This window comes from Monodon monoceros, unplaced genomic scaffold (assembly GCF_005190385.1).
Source record: "Monodon monoceros isolate NGI ecotype Baffin Bay Population unplaced genomic scaffold, NGI_Narwhal_1 Super_Scaffold_10, whole genome shotgun sequence".
NCBI lineage: Eukaryota > Metazoa > Chordata > Mammalia > Artiodactyla > Monodontidae > Monodon > Monodon monoceros.
Window position 1 is genome coordinate 14,771,175 of NW_021703766.1, and position 16,127 is coordinate 14,787,301.

General features: G+C 45.2%; 2 protein-coding genes across 3 annotated transcripts; one reads left to right on the top strand and one right to left on the bottom strand.

Annotated features, from left to right (window-relative positions):
• Nucleotides 1-598: 598 nt before the first annotated feature.
• LOC114884155 (haptoglobin-like) lies at nt 599-5,531 on the top strand. The gene is made up of 5 exons (XM_029202893.1): nt 599-627; nt 2,255-2,334; nt 2,639-2,737; nt 3,583-3,657; nt 4,613-5,531. Exons 1-5 carry the CDS (start codon nt 623-625, stop codon nt 5,389-5,391), a joined length of 1,038 nt encoding a protein of 345 aa, XP_029058726.1. The 5' UTR covers nt 599-622; the 3' UTR covers nt 5,392-5,531.
• A 1,656-nt stretch (nt 5,532-7,187) lies between these two features.
• TXNL4B (thioredoxin like 4B) lies at nt 7,188-16,037 on the bottom strand. 2 transcript variants are annotated; one of them, XM_029202909.1, is made up of 4 exons: nt 15,812-16,037; nt 12,517-12,685; nt 10,754-10,905; nt 7,188-8,924 (listed from the first exon to the last, which is right to left on the bottom strand). In XM_029202909.1, the coding sequence occupies exons 2-4, from the start codon at nt 12,646-12,648 to the stop codon at nt 8,759-8,761; spliced, it is 450 nt and encodes a 149-aa protein (XP_029058742.1). In that variant the 5' UTR covers nt 12,649-12,685; nt 15,812-16,037; the 3' UTR covers nt 7,188-8,758. The 2 variants fall into 2 exon arrangements, with proteins under 2 accessions (XP_029058742.1, XP_029058750.1); XM_029202917.1 differs by lacking the exon at nt 15,812-16,037 and adding an exon at nt 12,982-15,345.
• Nucleotides 16,038-16,127: the final 90 nt, after the last annotated feature.

A 16,127-nucleotide genomic window follows, 5' to 3' on the forward strand; every position in this document is an offset into this window, starting at 1 on the left:
TAACCACTGCCATTGAGTATAGTTTGCGTCTACACTATAGCTTTAACAATTTTGTGTGATTTCTTGGAAAAAGATATCAGAGAAGACATAATAAATACATTTTACTGATTTCAGGTTGGAGAGCTTTGCAGCAACAAGGAGATGGCAACACAGAGTGGGGAAAATGATTCTGAAAAGGACATGCTTACTCTAGAGCCCTATCTCAGCCAGGTTGCAGGAGTGTCTCTAAGGGATCTGAAATAACCCCCAAAAGGCTCTGTTCAGTGCTGAAAATCATCCAAAACAAAGAGACACAGATTGACGGTTCCTCCCCCAGTCCTGCACAGTGGCTGATTTCGGGAAACACTTTGGCAGCTACATGGGGTCATGATGTGGCCAGGTTTCTTTGGCTCAAGCATGAAGAACACCAGGGGAAGCTCAAGCGTGAAGCAAGAGCTCGACTCTTTAACAGAGATGTTGTTTGTGGCTTTGTTACTGGAAAATGCGAGTGACCTTAGCAAGGCCAAAGTGTGTAGACACAGGGATTATGAAATCAAGAAGGGGGTGGAGTGAGATACCGGAGGCATAAAAGCATCAGAAGGTGCCCCACAGCACTGCTGTTTCAGAGGCAGACATACCAAAGATGAGGTGAGTCCACAGTTCAGCCCTGTCCCCCCTTTCCTCTGGATTATTTCATCCTTCTTTGTATATATCTTTTATCTGCATGACAGCCCAGGTACAGGAGAGGCCTACAGGAGAGATGCAAAAATATAACAAAGGAATAAGGCAAATGGGCTAAATTATAGTGAATAAAGTGTTTTCTGTGTTAAATCCTCTGCTTTTCCGTATCCATAAAGGGTAATTCTTTCAGATGGTGCTGTCTTTCCCATGAGATGTGACTTTCTCTAAGGAATAGCTTTTTTTTTTAACAAATTTTTTTATAAGCAGATATTCATTTTTAATTAATTATTTACTTATTTTTGGCTGTGTTGGGTCTTCGTTTCTGTGCGAGGGCTTTCTCCAGTTGCGGCAAGCGGGGGCCACTCTTCATTGCGGTGTGCGGGCCACTCACTATCGCGGCCTCTCTTGTTGCGGAGCACAGGCTACAGACGCGTAGGCTCGGTAGTTGTGGCTCACGGGCCTAGTTGCTCCGCGGTATGTGGGATCTTCCCAGACCAGGGCTCGAACCCGTGTCCCCTGCATCGGCAGGCAGATTCTCAACCACTGCGCCACCAGGGAAGCCCCTAAGGAATAGCTTTTTCCTCGAGGTTATGATATTTTCGCGGGGGATGCCAGCAGCTCCTGTGGTAGGCCTCCTGGCATTTTTTTTCTTTTTTGGGCCACGCCACACGGCTTGTGGGATCTTAGTCCCCCAACCAGGGAATGAACCTGGGCCCTTGGTAATGAGAGTGCTGAGTCCTAACCACTGGACCGCCAGGGAATTCCCCCTGGCATTTTGAATATGCCTATTAGCAGATTTTTTTTTCTTTTTAAAAATGTATAATAAGAAAGATCAATAGTGACACATTTGAGTGACACAATTCAGGCACTCAGATTTTTAAAAAAATAAAAAATTTTTTTTGAAATGTTGAAATAACGAGACTAGAAACTTAACCAAGCAATATTTGAGTAGCTGACATCTTTCAGGGAGATGGTTAACTGGTGAGTATAGCCTGTGCATTGATTCCCATGTGCACAGTCGACCTTTCAGGGAGCCAGTTATCTTCCAGGTAACCTGGAATCCTGGGGTTTGCTATACCATTTCCTGAAGTCAAATTATAAAATAATAGAAAAAGCTATATCAGTGTTTTAAATTATATATTTAAAAAACCTCTTATTATGGAAAATTTCAAAAAGTAGAGAGAAGAGCATAGTAAATTCCCACTTCCCCATCTTCCAGTTATACACATTTCATTAGCAGTATCCTTGTAGCCCAGCACCTTAGGGTGCCCAAGTGAGTTTTCTTTTTGCTGGAGAGCTCATATATTAACAATTTAATGTTTCCTGAATGCTGCCAGAAACTGAGGCCCAATCCCCATGTGCCTTCCTATCTTGGTTGTTCTTCTCTGAAGCTTCTGTAGAATTCCCAGCAGCAAAGAACATGCTGGAACCTGGGTGACTGGGAAGCTGCTAAACTATGCATGTGGGTGGGTGAAGGGCTTCTAGGTCCTAGCACTTCCGTATCTATTTTTTGCCTATTGGGGTGTGTGTGTGTGTGTGTGTGTGTGGTGAAGCGGGGAGACGAGCTGCACGCTCCTTTCCGTCTTCTCTGCAGTGCCCTGCAAGCTGTCGTCGCCCTCCTGCTCTGCGGGCAGCTTTTCGCGGTGGAAACCAGCGAGACCACAACTGCCACAGGTAGGACTCTGTGTTTGGACAAGAGCTGTACCTCCCAGCACTGCTGCATCCACTTTTGCCCCATCAGACCTGCACCCTCTCCTGGGGAAGATCCGATTGCTCCTTCTCACCTTAATCTCTGGTCTTTCAGTATCATGAAGAAAATTGGGAAGCCAGCCAGAAATAAGGGGAGATTGCCCTCCCCAGGGCTTCCATTCGGGGTGGAGGGAGGCTGATGTGCAAAGCAGCTGCTTCTCCTCTGACTTTTTGGGTCTCTAGGGGAAGCTTCTGGCTACGAACCTTCTCTTCCTGCTTTTCTTTGCAGATGACAGCTGCTTAAAGCCCCCCGAGATTGCCAATGGCTACCTGGAACACTTGGTTCGCTATCGGTGTAAAACCCACTACAAACTACGCGCTGGAGATGGTAAGGCCGGGACGAATGTCTCCGGGCCCTCCTCTGTCCCACCATTTCCACAAGGAGTGGAGCCAGGGTGACTGTCCAGAAAGTGCCCGTGTTCTCTGGAGCCAGGAGATTTAGGTTCTAACAAGGGTTTTGTCACCGGTAGCTGTGGCCTTTTGGGCAAATTAACTTTTCTCAGCTTCAAGTTTTCTCCTTTGTTAAGGGGAGGGAGGTGATGCCATGTAGCCTACCCTCTCAGAGTGACATCTACGTGGACAAAATGACGGTGACGGTGATGACGACAGGGAGCCCTTACCTAGTGAGCACTGCACTCCTGGAACTGTTCTAAGTGCTTCACACGGACTTGCTCACTAGGTCCTCACAACACCCCTCCGCAGAGATACTATTATTTATTTTGGCCGCCCTGCACTGCTCGTGGGACCTTAGTTCCCCGACCAGTGATCGAACCCGTGCTCCCTGCATTGGAAGTGCAGAGTCCTGACCACTGGACCACCAGGGGATTCCCAAGAGATACTGTTATTACTCTCACTTTGCTGCTGCTGAAACTGAGGCACAGAAAGGTTGAGTAATTTGCCCAAGTTCAGGTAGCCTGTAAGAGGGAGTCAGGACCCCGTACCACCTTGCCACGATCACCATGATCGCCACGGTCCCCGTGACCACTGTTCTGCCCTGCTGGGCTGCACCGTGGCCCCCGCACTTGGCTTCTAGCACAGCACTCCTCCCTTCCTCCTCTTCCCCTGCCCTCCCCCTTCCTGCCTCTCTGATTCTGCTCTTTAAATACCTTCTCTCCCCACGCTAGGTCCAGATACAATTTCCCTTTTGGCTCATTTTTTTTCTTTTTGTTTCAGGAGTGTACACCTTAAACAGTGAGAAGCAGTGGATAAATAAGGACCTTGGAGAGCAACTCCCTGAGTGTGAAGCAGGTAGGAAATCATGGGTCCTGGGAAGGAGATGGAAAAGTGGGTATTGAGGGGTCGGTGCACCAGCAGGGACTGAAATGTCCTAGAGGCACATTCTCCCTGTGTGGTTTCCTCTGGGCACACAAGAGCCGAGGGGAGGGACCAGGGAGAACCACAGGTGGCTGGGCAGAGAAGTGCACAGGCAGGTAATACTTCCCCATGAAGTTCACTAAGGATTTGTTCATTTGGCCTGCGGGGCACTGACTGAATCCACTGTCTACACTGCCCACAGAGGATCAGGAAACTCTGTGAGTACCTAGAGCCCACCTAGAGAGCCCTGGGCCAAGGGTAAAGCAAGCTCCAGGAACAACAGGTCAAGGGAGGGCATAACAAAACCTTAATCCGTGAGAATATGACACAGGAGCCTGGAGATGGGTCAGGACTCTGTTGTTACTAGGAAGAGCTGACGCTCCCTCCTTTTCCCTCTTGGAACAAGAGGATCTTGCCTACCATCTTCTGCTACTAGGGATGCGGAACTGCTAACCTGCCTGTTATGAAATGCAATATCACATCCCTCTTTATTCAGAGAGAATGAATCATGGTAGCTCCTTGTGCTTACAATGAATTTAAGGGAGCTATGGACATCTTGCTGTGATAGACTGTTTAAATATACATAGAGTTCAGCGGCCAGAGTTTGAAAACTTCAGGGCTACTTGTTTCTTTGTGAGTTAGAAAAGCAGGAAATAGAACTCTGCTTTAGTGATGTAAACATTAAAAGAAAAAAAAAAGAATCATTTTAAACTAGACACTGGGAACAAGAGGAGCAGAAGGTAAGGGCAAAGCGTGCAAACATTTCCAGCTCTGGAGAAATGAACAGTGACCGTTCAGACAGCAGCAAGAGTCGGTCCTTTTATCCTTCCCTGGGAAAGACTGGGAGACGGTCACATTCTGCTCATAATTTTCTTACTCTCCTCAACAGTATGCGGAAAGCCCAAGCATCCAGTGGTTCAGGTGCAAAGGATCATCGGTGGCTTACTGGATGCCAAAGGCAGCTTTCCCTGGCAGGCTAAGATGGTCTCCCACAATAATCTCACCTCGGGGGCCACGCTGATCAATGAACAATGGCTGCTGACCACAGCTAAAAATCTCTTCTTGGGTCATGACAATACAACAAAAGCAAAAGACATTGCTCCTACTTTAAGGCTCTATGTGGGGAGAAAGCAGCTTGTGGAGATTGAGAAGGTGCTTCTCCACCCTGACTACTCCCAGGTAGACATTGGGCTCATCAAACTCAGAGAGAAGGTGCCCACTGATGAGACAGTAATGCCCATCTGCCTACCTTCAAAAGATTATGTGGAAGTGGGGCGTGTGGGTTACGTGTCTGGCTGGGGGCGAAATGCCAACTTAATTTTTACTGAGCATCTGAAGTACATCATGCTGCCGGTGGCTGACCAAGACAAGTGTGCACAGCACTACGAAGGCAGCACTGTGCCCGAGAAGAAGACACCAAAGAGCCCTGTAGGGGTGCAGCCGACACTGAATGAGCACACCTTCTGTGCTGGCTTGTCCAAGTATCAGGAAGACACCTGCTACGGTGATGCCGGCAGCGCCTTTGCCATTCACGATGAGGCTGACGACACCTGGTATGCGGCTGGGATCCTGAGCTTTGACAAGAGCTGTGCTACTGCCGAGTATGGTGTGTATGTGAAGGTGTCCTCCATTCTGGACTGGGTTCAGAAAACCATAGCTGACAACTAATGCAAGGCTGGCTGGAAGCCTTTGCCTGAAAGGCCGAGGGAAAACTGGACAGTAGCAGAGGGGACAAAAACGTGGTATGAAGCTGATGGGTTCCAGCTCTGCATTGCTGAGTCGATCAATAAAGAGCATCCTTTGACTCATTTCTGTGCTGTTTTTGGCCTTGGGCCTTTTTAAATTCTCTCATTTATAGTATGGCAGCAGCCAAGTGCTCTAGAGTTTACTGGGAGTGTGGCAGAAAAACCCCCAGGGCAATTGGAAATCCCTAAAGTGATACAAACTGCCCCACTGCAGCGCTCATGATCACTGAATGAGTGCCTATCCAATGGCAGGCCTCAGAGAGGTCACTGTTATCCTTGTTTTACAGACAAGGAAATAGAGACTCAGAGAAGTTAAGTGATTTGCTTAGGGTTACATAGCTATCAAATAGTGAAGCTGAACCTTTAACCTAGGTCTGTCTAAATACAAATCCCGAGCTCTTTTCACCGCATCCTTTTGCTTCTTCAGAGTAAAGGAGGAGAAAGAGTGGAGGCTGGTGAGGAAGATGCTAGCTCAAAGTGGCATGAAAACAAGTGCTTTAACACAGACAGTACTTTGTTGTTTGTGCTCCAACACACCAGTGCTTCAGGTGGCAAAGTAAGATGGTATAAAGGCAGGATTTCTGGACTTGCTGGGTCCAAATCACAGCTCGACGACAAATTTGCCAAGTTCCTTAAGCTCCCTGCCCATCAGTCCCCAGGTCTCTCCTATGAGGGGCTTAACCCAGACGATCTCTAAAGTGCCCATCAGTAATAACATTCTGGGGCTGGGTAAAGTTAGAAGTCTCTTCCTTAGGAGGGGCTGCTTTTCCCACTTGGAAGAAACCTACCCTTTACCAGGAGTCAAACGCAAGCCATCTGAGTCTTTCATTTCACAAAGAACGGTCTCGTTATTAAGGGTTTCCCAGAAAAAAGGTTCTAGAACCCAGCACATGAAGCTCTTCTAACTGAAGAAGAAAAGTTCTAAGTGAGCAATAAGACTTTATTCAGTATGCTGGCCCTTCACCAATATACCGTCCTGTCATCCCAAAATAGGGCCTCTCCTGCTCACGGCTTAAAATGTCACTATTCCTCACTAGGGTTCTGCCCTTCCCTGTGACGTTCTCCTCACAGGCACTCTCCAGATCCATCAATAATTTTCGACAGGTCACAGCTCATAGGCCAATGAAGGACTTAGACCTGTATTCTAGAGCGTGTGGAAAAGACGATCGCTAGAAACTGAAAAATAATACAAACACATGAAATGATGCCTCTCAGGAGGCACCTATGTCTTCTAATCGTACCTTCAGCACTAAGTTTTCTTGAAAAGCAATCTGACTGATTAAGTGGCTCCTGCCCACCCCTCAGGAGGAACAGAAAACTTTCGGCATTTTCCCAATTCCCTCATCTCCTCTGCCTTCCTCCCAGCGGCACCTCTCACCCGCCTGGCCTCCCCCTCGGGTTCCAGTGACACTGGACTCCGTGGAGCCCTCTCAACACGCGTGCTGTCTCCAGCCCCCGGGCCTTCCTCCCCCGGTGCCCTCTCCTGAAAAGCCCTCCCCTTTCTCCATGAGTACCTCCTACTCTCCTTTAAGGCTCAGGCACTGTCTCTTCTAAGCAGCCTTTCTTCCATCCAGGAGTCATTCGTTTTTATGTAGCATCTGGCACAGGACGGGGCACACAGTATGTACTTAATAAATACTTGTGGAATGGACAGCAACCAAGATGGGAACAAAAACATGTAAACCAGGACTTCAGAGAAACATTCCCTAAAGCCCTCAGTAGGAGAGAAGATATGAGAATCTTACGCATGAAAGTTCCGAGGTTTTGCTGTTATCTGAGCACTTCCCACACCTCAAATGCTCTGTGACTTAGGCTATGAGGGACAGAAAATCCAACTAACAGTGACAGGCAGTGAAGACATTTTATTCTTTCATAGAAGTCTTAAGGGAGGCATGTCTAGAGTCCACTCAGTAGCTCAGTATCTTTATCAGGGACCCAGGCTCTCTTCACCGGTCTTCTCAGCATGTTCATTTTTCATCCCAGTGTTGGTTGCCTCGTGGTCCTAAGACAGCTGCTGCAGTTCCATGCACCACGATCACCATGACAGCAGGAAGTGGGGGCCAGGAGAAGACGGAGGTGGTGCTGACAGAGTTTTGTTGTCTCCTTCCTGGAGTGGCTCTCTCCTTTATCAATGAAGGCCACAAGGTACCCAGCAGCCTTCCTTCTACGCCACATTTGTCAGAAAAGGCTTGGACAGGAAGCACCTGGCAAAGGGGGACAGACTTGCACCGACAGTGCTGCCCTGCACAGAACTGGGTTTCTGTCATCAAGGTGGCAAAAAGCTGCCAAGCAGGTCACGTGCTGCCTGGCACACTGCCCTCTGGCTCTGCATCTATTCTCTTATTCTAGAAAGTCAGTACCCTTAGCCCCACGAGGTTTTGAGAGGAGCAGGAACTTGCCCAAGTGGTGGCAGGCTGTGCCAGAGGACCCTGGGAGAATCCTTCATAAAGTTGTTAACACAGGCAAGTCCTATAAACAGGATACTACTTTCTAGCAATTCTGAGATCTCTTTCCAGTCTTGAGTCCGTGAAGTACAGTTTTCTCCTCAGGAAGAGACGGAGCTCTGGGAGAGATCAGCTCCTACTTACTAAGGGTAGTTAATTCTTTGTTTAGCTCACATTGGGTGCTGGATGGTGAAGGTTCAAGTTCTCACTTCTTGGGCAATTTCATAATAGAAAAGCTGGTAAATTGAGCAAGCCAGGACACCTTTAGAAGTCTGAGCCAGAAAGGCTCGAAGGTAAAACAAACTTGTCTGCTCTCAGTGAAGAATGACTTATTCCAGAAGAACTGGGATAATAGTCGAGCACGAGATAAATACACGAGTGGAGGAGTGGCAAGCCGAGGAAGATGGAAGGGGTGGGTGTGTACACATAGGGTAGAAAAGGAGTATTTTTGCTCTTACGGGAATTGACTTTCTATTTTACTTGTGTATCGAATAAACATAGTTAAATCAAATTGTACTAGCCAAGGTTTAGAAGGATTCTGTATTATCTTAAAGAACAAAGAAAACTATAATATGAAGAGAAATTAAAATAACCACACTGGGGAAACTGACCACGGCTGACTTGACTGCTCTGGGCTCTGCAGGGAGTAGACACTTGGGCATTCCCAATTGTCACAGCACCAGTGTGGTCTTCTACTTGGGAGCCGGTATTTTCTATACACGTCAAACCTCTTCTCCGCCGGGATGCTGACCACATTTCCGAAAGACCCCAGAAAAACAGCACAGCTGGAGTCAGGCACTGTTTCACGATGGGCCTGTCTCTTCAACTTTGACAGTAGTGAAAGTGCTAAATGTCTTGATAGAGGAGGTCATATTTGGGAATATTCTTGGGATCAATAGGACTTTGAACAATAAGTTTTCCCCTCATTGCACCTCGATAAATTACTTCAATCAAATCTATGAAGTCTTGTTTGGTTTTGAAACTTCCCACGAACTTAGTGTGATCTGGAGACCTAAATAGCATAGGAGAGAAACAACCTCGCTCAAAACTTTTCATAATTACTTGTCAGACCTTCAGGATAAACAAAATAAATAGCAGCTCTGTTATTTTCTTCTGATCAGGGAGCCTTTAGACACAAAGCCTGACACTGATTTTCCCTTTGCGATTACAGGGCCCATTTGATATACGACTAAAACCAGTATTGTGGGCCGCTGGGAGAGCATGTAAGCCCTGCCAAGTGCAAAGCTTCTGCTTCAAAACCTATTTAATCACTTCTCAACTCATCATCAAGTAGTATTCCCTGGGTGTTAGCATGGGCTTAGTTTGTTGCTGCTGTTGTTGACTAGACACTGTGCAAAGTCCATTAACTTGTCCTTGTCTCTGAGTCCTAGTCACTTATACTTTTGAGTAGTAGGTGCAATATTACCTTTTTTTTTTTTTTACTTTTCAAGTATCAAGTATGTTTACTGTAGAAGCAGTTTAGGAAAAAAAAAATGAGGCCATAGGCCACATTTTGGTATATACCCTTTCAAGCTTGTGTTTGTGTGTGTGTGTGTGTGTGTGTGTGTGTGTGTATGCATTTCTTTTTTTCAGAGTCACGGGAATCATATCATGTAAACTATCTTGTAAGGTGCTTTTTTCAATGAACATATAACATAGTTCTTTCAAAGTCATTAAACATGCATCTCCCATACCATATTAAATTAATTTCTAGTATGCTTCTGTAGACATCTAGCTTCTTTCTAAGTATTTTGTCTTCTAAATAATGGTGGGATGAATGAAGATCTATGTAGCCAATTCTGGCCACTTTCATGACTATTTTCCTTCAGATAAATCCCTGGAAATGCAATTGCTGGGTTAAAAATTGTATACATTTTAAGGTGGTAAGTAGTATCATAAATCACCCTCTGAAAATATTCACCAAACTAATACATATATCAACTGTATTCTAGGAGAATAAATAGCTATAAAACACTTAAAACAGATTATATTTAATACACTTTCAAATAAATGATGACAAAGCAGGCACACAGATCTAGACAAGTGGACTCCTTGACCACAGTAAGAAATGATAGGATTATTACGGATACATTCAAAATTAATAAGTATTGGGATGCTGACTGGATGGAGGGGACGGCATTAAAGATTTCATGTTACTTATTCTTTTTTTTTTAAGATTTTTTTTTTTGATGTGGACCATTTTTAAAGTCTTTACTGAATTTGTTATAATATCGCTTCTGTTTTATGTTTTGGTTTTTTGGCCTCGAGGCATGTGGGATCTTAGCTCCCTGACCAGGGATTGAACCTGCACCCCCTGTGTTGGAAGGTGAAGCCTTAACCACTGGACCACAAGGGAAGTCCCTCATGTTACTTATTCTTGACAGACTTTGTTGAAGAATGACTTCAAAATTCTCTGAGTGAAAGAAGACAGGAAACTTTGCAAGACAAAAGCATGTCTTGATTTGCTGAAGGATTACTTCTTTTATAGATGCAGTCTACGAGTTTCAAAAGGTTAAGAACAAATGACCTACTTTGTTCTAAATAAAATTCCTGGGAAACTTTTTAAAAAGCTGTTCTGTATTTCTACACTGAAAGATGGCAAGTGCTTCACAAACTGTACTATTCTCTCACACTTAAGTTAAAATTCACCACTCATACTGGAAACACTCTCATTTTGTACCAAAGTTCCAGATAAAAAAATTAGAGAGTGCATCAACTCAGGAAACAGTACCAGCATAAGACTCACAAAGCCCCCATCACATGCAAATAGGTGAGCTACTGAAACTGCCTGGATAAAAGAAACTTTTAAGACTATAATAACTTCATGTCAATATAACTTACCCATAATCCACTTTCATATGCTGCCCATTGAAGAAAAACACGGTAGATGGAATATAACTGATGTCAAAATAGTGTGTATAAACTGGGGTTTGGTCCACGTCTACCAGATATATAGCAGCCATTTTACTTAAGTCAGGAGAGGTCTTAGAAAGCTACAAATGAAGAGAGAGATGTGGGTTACAACTTGAGGGCAGCAATGTTTCTTCTGTGAACCTTTTTACTGGAAGAGAATTTTCTGTTTGAAAAAAATTCCCGGGCCAAGAATCTAGCCTGTTTGAGTTCCACATTAGACACAGTGTAACCTTATCATTCAGAGTCTGAATCACTGTTGGCAGGGTAATGAAAGGGCCCTAGGCAAATTGTGTGAATATATTTGTTTCTTTTTTTTTCTTCTATTTTTGATTGTAAAGTTTTTATAAACTTTTTCTGGATTTATAAAATCCATACTCGCTTAAATAAAAAACAACTCAGAAATATGTACTACAGACAATGGAATTCCCCCACATCTCTTCCTTCCAATCTCCCCATAGATGATAATTATGATAAAAATAGGGAACATTTACATGGCACTTGTTATGTGCTACGCGTTCTAAGTGCTTTACACTTGTTGGCTCCTTTAATCCTTACAACATTCCTATGAGGTATGCACTGCTACAGTCACCGTTTCACAGACAAGCAAACCGAGGTACGGGCAGGTAATGTGCCCCTGGTCACATGGCTGTACGCAGTAAGGTTAGGATTTGAACTCGGACAGCGTGGCTTCAGAGTCTATACTCTTGACCTCTGTGATATTCCAAACCCTCTGTAGTTGAGGGTAGAATGCTGTGGCCCCTGCCCCCCAGATTAACACATCATACCCTCATTTTTTTTTTTTTTTTTTTTTTTCTGTACGCGGGCCTCTCACTGTTGTGGCCTCTCCCGTTACGGAGCACAGGCTCCGGACGAGCAGGCTCAGCGGCCATGGCTCACGGACCTAGCCGCTCCGCGGCATGTGGAATCTTCCCGGACCGAGGCACGAACCCGCGTCCCCTGCATCGGCAGGCAGACTCTCAACCACTGCGCCACCAGGGAAGCCCCACACCCTCATTTTTAACCACAGAAGTGGGGTTTCTTACACTGTATCCACACTGAGGGTGGCAGCAGTAGAAATGGTGGGTGAGGTCTTAGTCCTGGGTAAGTCTCTCTCCACAATAAACAGAGACAAGGATCAACTCACTCTGTCCCATACTCCCCTTCCTATTCATCAGACTGTGAAGATTTGCTGTGAAATCAGAGATTATCATCAGGCACACACTGGAGGCAGCACACTCGAAAAGCATATTTGCAGGCAGAGAAAACAAAGTTCAAATCCCAGCTCTGCAATTTAGTGGTGCTGTGCTTGTGGGAAGTCACCTGACCTTCCTGGCATTCATCTGCCTCCCTTGGGAACAGTAATAGCAATTATCCCCATGTTGTGAACATTGAGTAAGACAATGTTCATAGACTCTTGTTAATAATGTTCCTGGTCTTCCACTGAATTGTTGGTGAAACTGAGCTTCGGCAGCTGCTACTGAGGAAGGGCATCCAGGGCAGATTCAGCACAATCACAGATTTGGGGGTTCAGCTCAGGGCAGGCACACGATCGGCTCTTAGTGAAAGTGTGCTAACAAATGAACAGCTATACCCCCGGGCCCTGCCTGCTCCCTTTCATTCATTTTGCAGATGTGGAAGTGAGAATGTATAGCTTTTTAATAAAAACGATTTACTTAAAAAAATTCACTTACAATATCATCTAGTTGCAGACAGACAGGATCCTCGTCTCTCCCGAACCTGAGAACCAGCACCTTCTCTGCAGTACTTTTAATCGCCTGGTCCACTTCTTTTTTGCTACTCAGCTTGGGTAACAGGAAGCTCATGTTGAAATAACCCAAATATCAATCCTCACTGTCAGTCCTGAAAGTTGAAATGTTTAAAGACATTAAGTGCATGAGTCCTAATTTTAAAACATTTTTAATTTTTGTAGTAGGTAATGTGTATATATATTTTTTTTCCAGAGGAAAAAAGGTTTCACACAACACAGGAACAACAAAGTAAAAGGAACACACTAAATGCACAAACTGGCGGCAAGTAAGTCCACCAGTTAAAAAGGAACAATATAGAAAGGTATTATTGTCTCCCCTCAACTGGCTTAGTTCCCAGTGCCCTGTAAGTAGTTACAACGTAACAACCTTCATTGGTTTCTCACGTACCTTCCAGAGTTTTGTTATGCATTCACAAGAAAATACAAACGGGTTCCAAAGTTTTCTCCGTTTTTTACTCAAAAGAGAATGTATTCTTTCAGTCAGTGTTCCAGCAGGAAAGAGATGACATCCTCAAATTTGGTAATCTGAAGACTTTCATTAAGGAAACGTATAGGAAAACAGCAGGGTGTAGTGCAGGACCCTGGGCTAGTAGCAGCGGGACAGGGCGCTGTTCTCACCCACAGGCCTGAAGGAGCCATGGGAGGGAGTAGTTACCAGAACTGTGTGGCTGAGATTGCTGGAGTAAATGACAGATGTCCAGCACACGTACTTTATCCACTCTTCTGCACTTTGCACTTTACCTCACATGTGAAGACCATCACGTATCTCTGTATAGAAAACTCAACACATTTTTTTGTCACAGTGCCATACTATTTCATGCCCGTTCCATCCTTTTTTAAACAGTCTTTTATTGACGGACATTTTTATTATCATGAGTCTGGTTTAAAGATCCTTGGTGTATGTCTTACTGAGTATTCCTCATCACATGGCAAACAGATCAGTTAGGAGTGTGTAAAAACCACACACACACATACACAAAACAAACAGTAAAATACTGAGATAGAAGGGGCCTCTCATTTTCAGACTAGTTTGCTCATAGTTACACTTCTAGCTACAAAAAAAAGAACTAGAATCCACGCCACCAAATTTCTAGTCCAGTGTTCCTTCTACTACAAGTCCTATTTTTATGATTGAGAAACTCTATGATCAAGGAGCTTTACTTTTGATCCATCCATGAGACTCCATTAAGATATTTAGTATTTTGAATTCAGTCCCAAATGTGTCTTATGCTACAAAAAGGGAGGATTTCTTTCTCTCTCTCTTTTTTTTTGGTGACAAGTCACATTTTAAGATATGAATTACTAAATATTCACATAGGAGATGAAATTGTTCTAGTAATAGGTCACACTTTATTTTTTAAAATTAATTAATTAATTTTTGGCTCTGTTGGGTTACTTGCTGCACGCGGGGTTTCTCTAGTTGAGGCGAGCAGGGGCTACTCTTCATTGTGGTGCGCGGGCTTCTCATTGCGGTGGCTTCTCTTGTTGCGGAACACATGTTCTAGGTTTGCAGGCTCCAGCAGTTGTGGCTTGCGGGCTCTAGAGCACAGGCTCAGTAGTTGTGGCGCACAGGCTTAGTTGCTCTGCGGCATGTGGAATCCTCCCAGACCAGGGCTCAAACCCGTGTCCCCTGCATTGGCAGGTGGATTCGTTACCACTGCACCACCAGGGAAGTTCCAAAAGGTCATACTTTAAATAGAGAAGATGATTGCCAGAAGGGACTTCTTCAAGTCAGAGTGACAGAACAAATTACTGATGAAAGGGAAAGTCAGAAAGAAGATGGATCTGTCCCACCACTAGAATTCAAACAAACAGCAACTTCTGTAAGTTACTGATAAAGAAGAGGAAGCGGTGGGAGAGCAAACCTGTCACCGGGGAGTGGGGAGATAAGCCTGTAAGAGGGTGGGACTGGATAAATGTTGGAAAGAGGAGAGGGAAATTGAGACCACACCTAAGAAAATGTCCACAGCAAAGGATACCAACGGAAAATTCACAAAAGAAGAGGTAAAAATGGACAAATATACTGGGAAAGTTAAGCTTTACCAGTAAGCAAAGGAAAGCAAGTTAAACGATATATTTTCAAATCCATTAATTTGGCAAAGATTAAATGATAACGGCAAGAGTGTGAGTGAAGGGGCAGGCATTCAGAGTCCCTGCTGGAATGCAGAGCAGCAAAACTTTTCTAGAAAGAAACCTGAATACTCTTTGACCAACAATTCCACTTCTGAGAATTTATTCCTAGTAAATAAATAGACATATGCACAAAGATCAACGTACATTTATAACGGTGAAAAACTGCAAACAACCTGAATAGCCATCAGTAGGGGAATGAGAAAATAAATGATAGTACAGCCACTGCAACGTACTAGCAAACTGTCATTATATGCCGTGTTAGAGATGAATAACTGAAAAACTCTCGTGATAAAGAAAACAAAGTTATAAAACAACAGTATATAAAGTGTGATACCACTTTTGTACAAAACCTAACTATAATACACATGTACATATTCACATAGAAAAATAACTAGAAATTAATATCCCCAAAGACCATCAGAGATGTTATCTCTGCGTGTGAACAGACGAGTGACTTTTACTTACACTGGGCTGCGCGTCTTTATTTTCCCCAAATATCCGATATACATACTTTTTTAAAAAACTTATTTTTGGCTGCGTTGGGTCTTCGTTGCTGCGAGCGGGCTTTCTCTAACTGTGGCGCCCAGGGGCTATTCTTCGTTGCTGTGTGTGGGCTTCTCCTTGGCGTGGTGGCTTCTTTTGCTGCGGAGCACGAGCTCTAGAGCGCAGGCTCAGTAGTTGTGGCGCACGGGTTTAGTTGCTCCGCGCATGTGGGATCTTCCCGGACCAGGGCTTGAACCCTTGTCCCCTGCATTGGCTGGCGGATTCTTCACCACTGCGCCACCAGGGAAGTCCGACTTTTTTTTTTTTTTTTTGCGGTACACGGGCCTCTCACTGTTGTGGCCTCTCCCGTTGCGGAGCACGGGCTCCGGACGCACAGGCTCAGCGGCCATGGCTCACGGGCCCAGCCGCTCCGCGGCATGTGGGATGTGGGATCTTCCCGGACCGGGGCACGAACCCGTGTCCCCCGCATCGGCAGGCGGACTCTCAACCACTGCGCCACCAGGGAAGCCCCGACATACTTTTAATGATGCCAGTGGTTGGGCTACTCCTGGCCCACAACTGCCAGGGAAAACGATACTTACTTATTTGTACACGTCAGCTCCCTCTCTTCCACTTCAGGGTTGTCGGCAACCCTCACCCTTTCTTCAAAAAGCCGACTGGGGAGGCTCTTTCCTCCTGCCCCAACCGCGGCTGCCACCCCAAACCAAAGTAACCCACGGGCTAGAGCTGCCTAGCAACTGCGGCGGACCACTTTAAGGGGACGGAAACGGAAAAAGACGCACAGGCACAGTGATGAACTCGCATTAAGCCCAGCTCAAATAAGCGGAAGAGGTTATTCTAGTCACCGCCCACCTTCCCCGGCCCTGACCGGAAGCCCTAGGGTCACTTCCGCCCTTA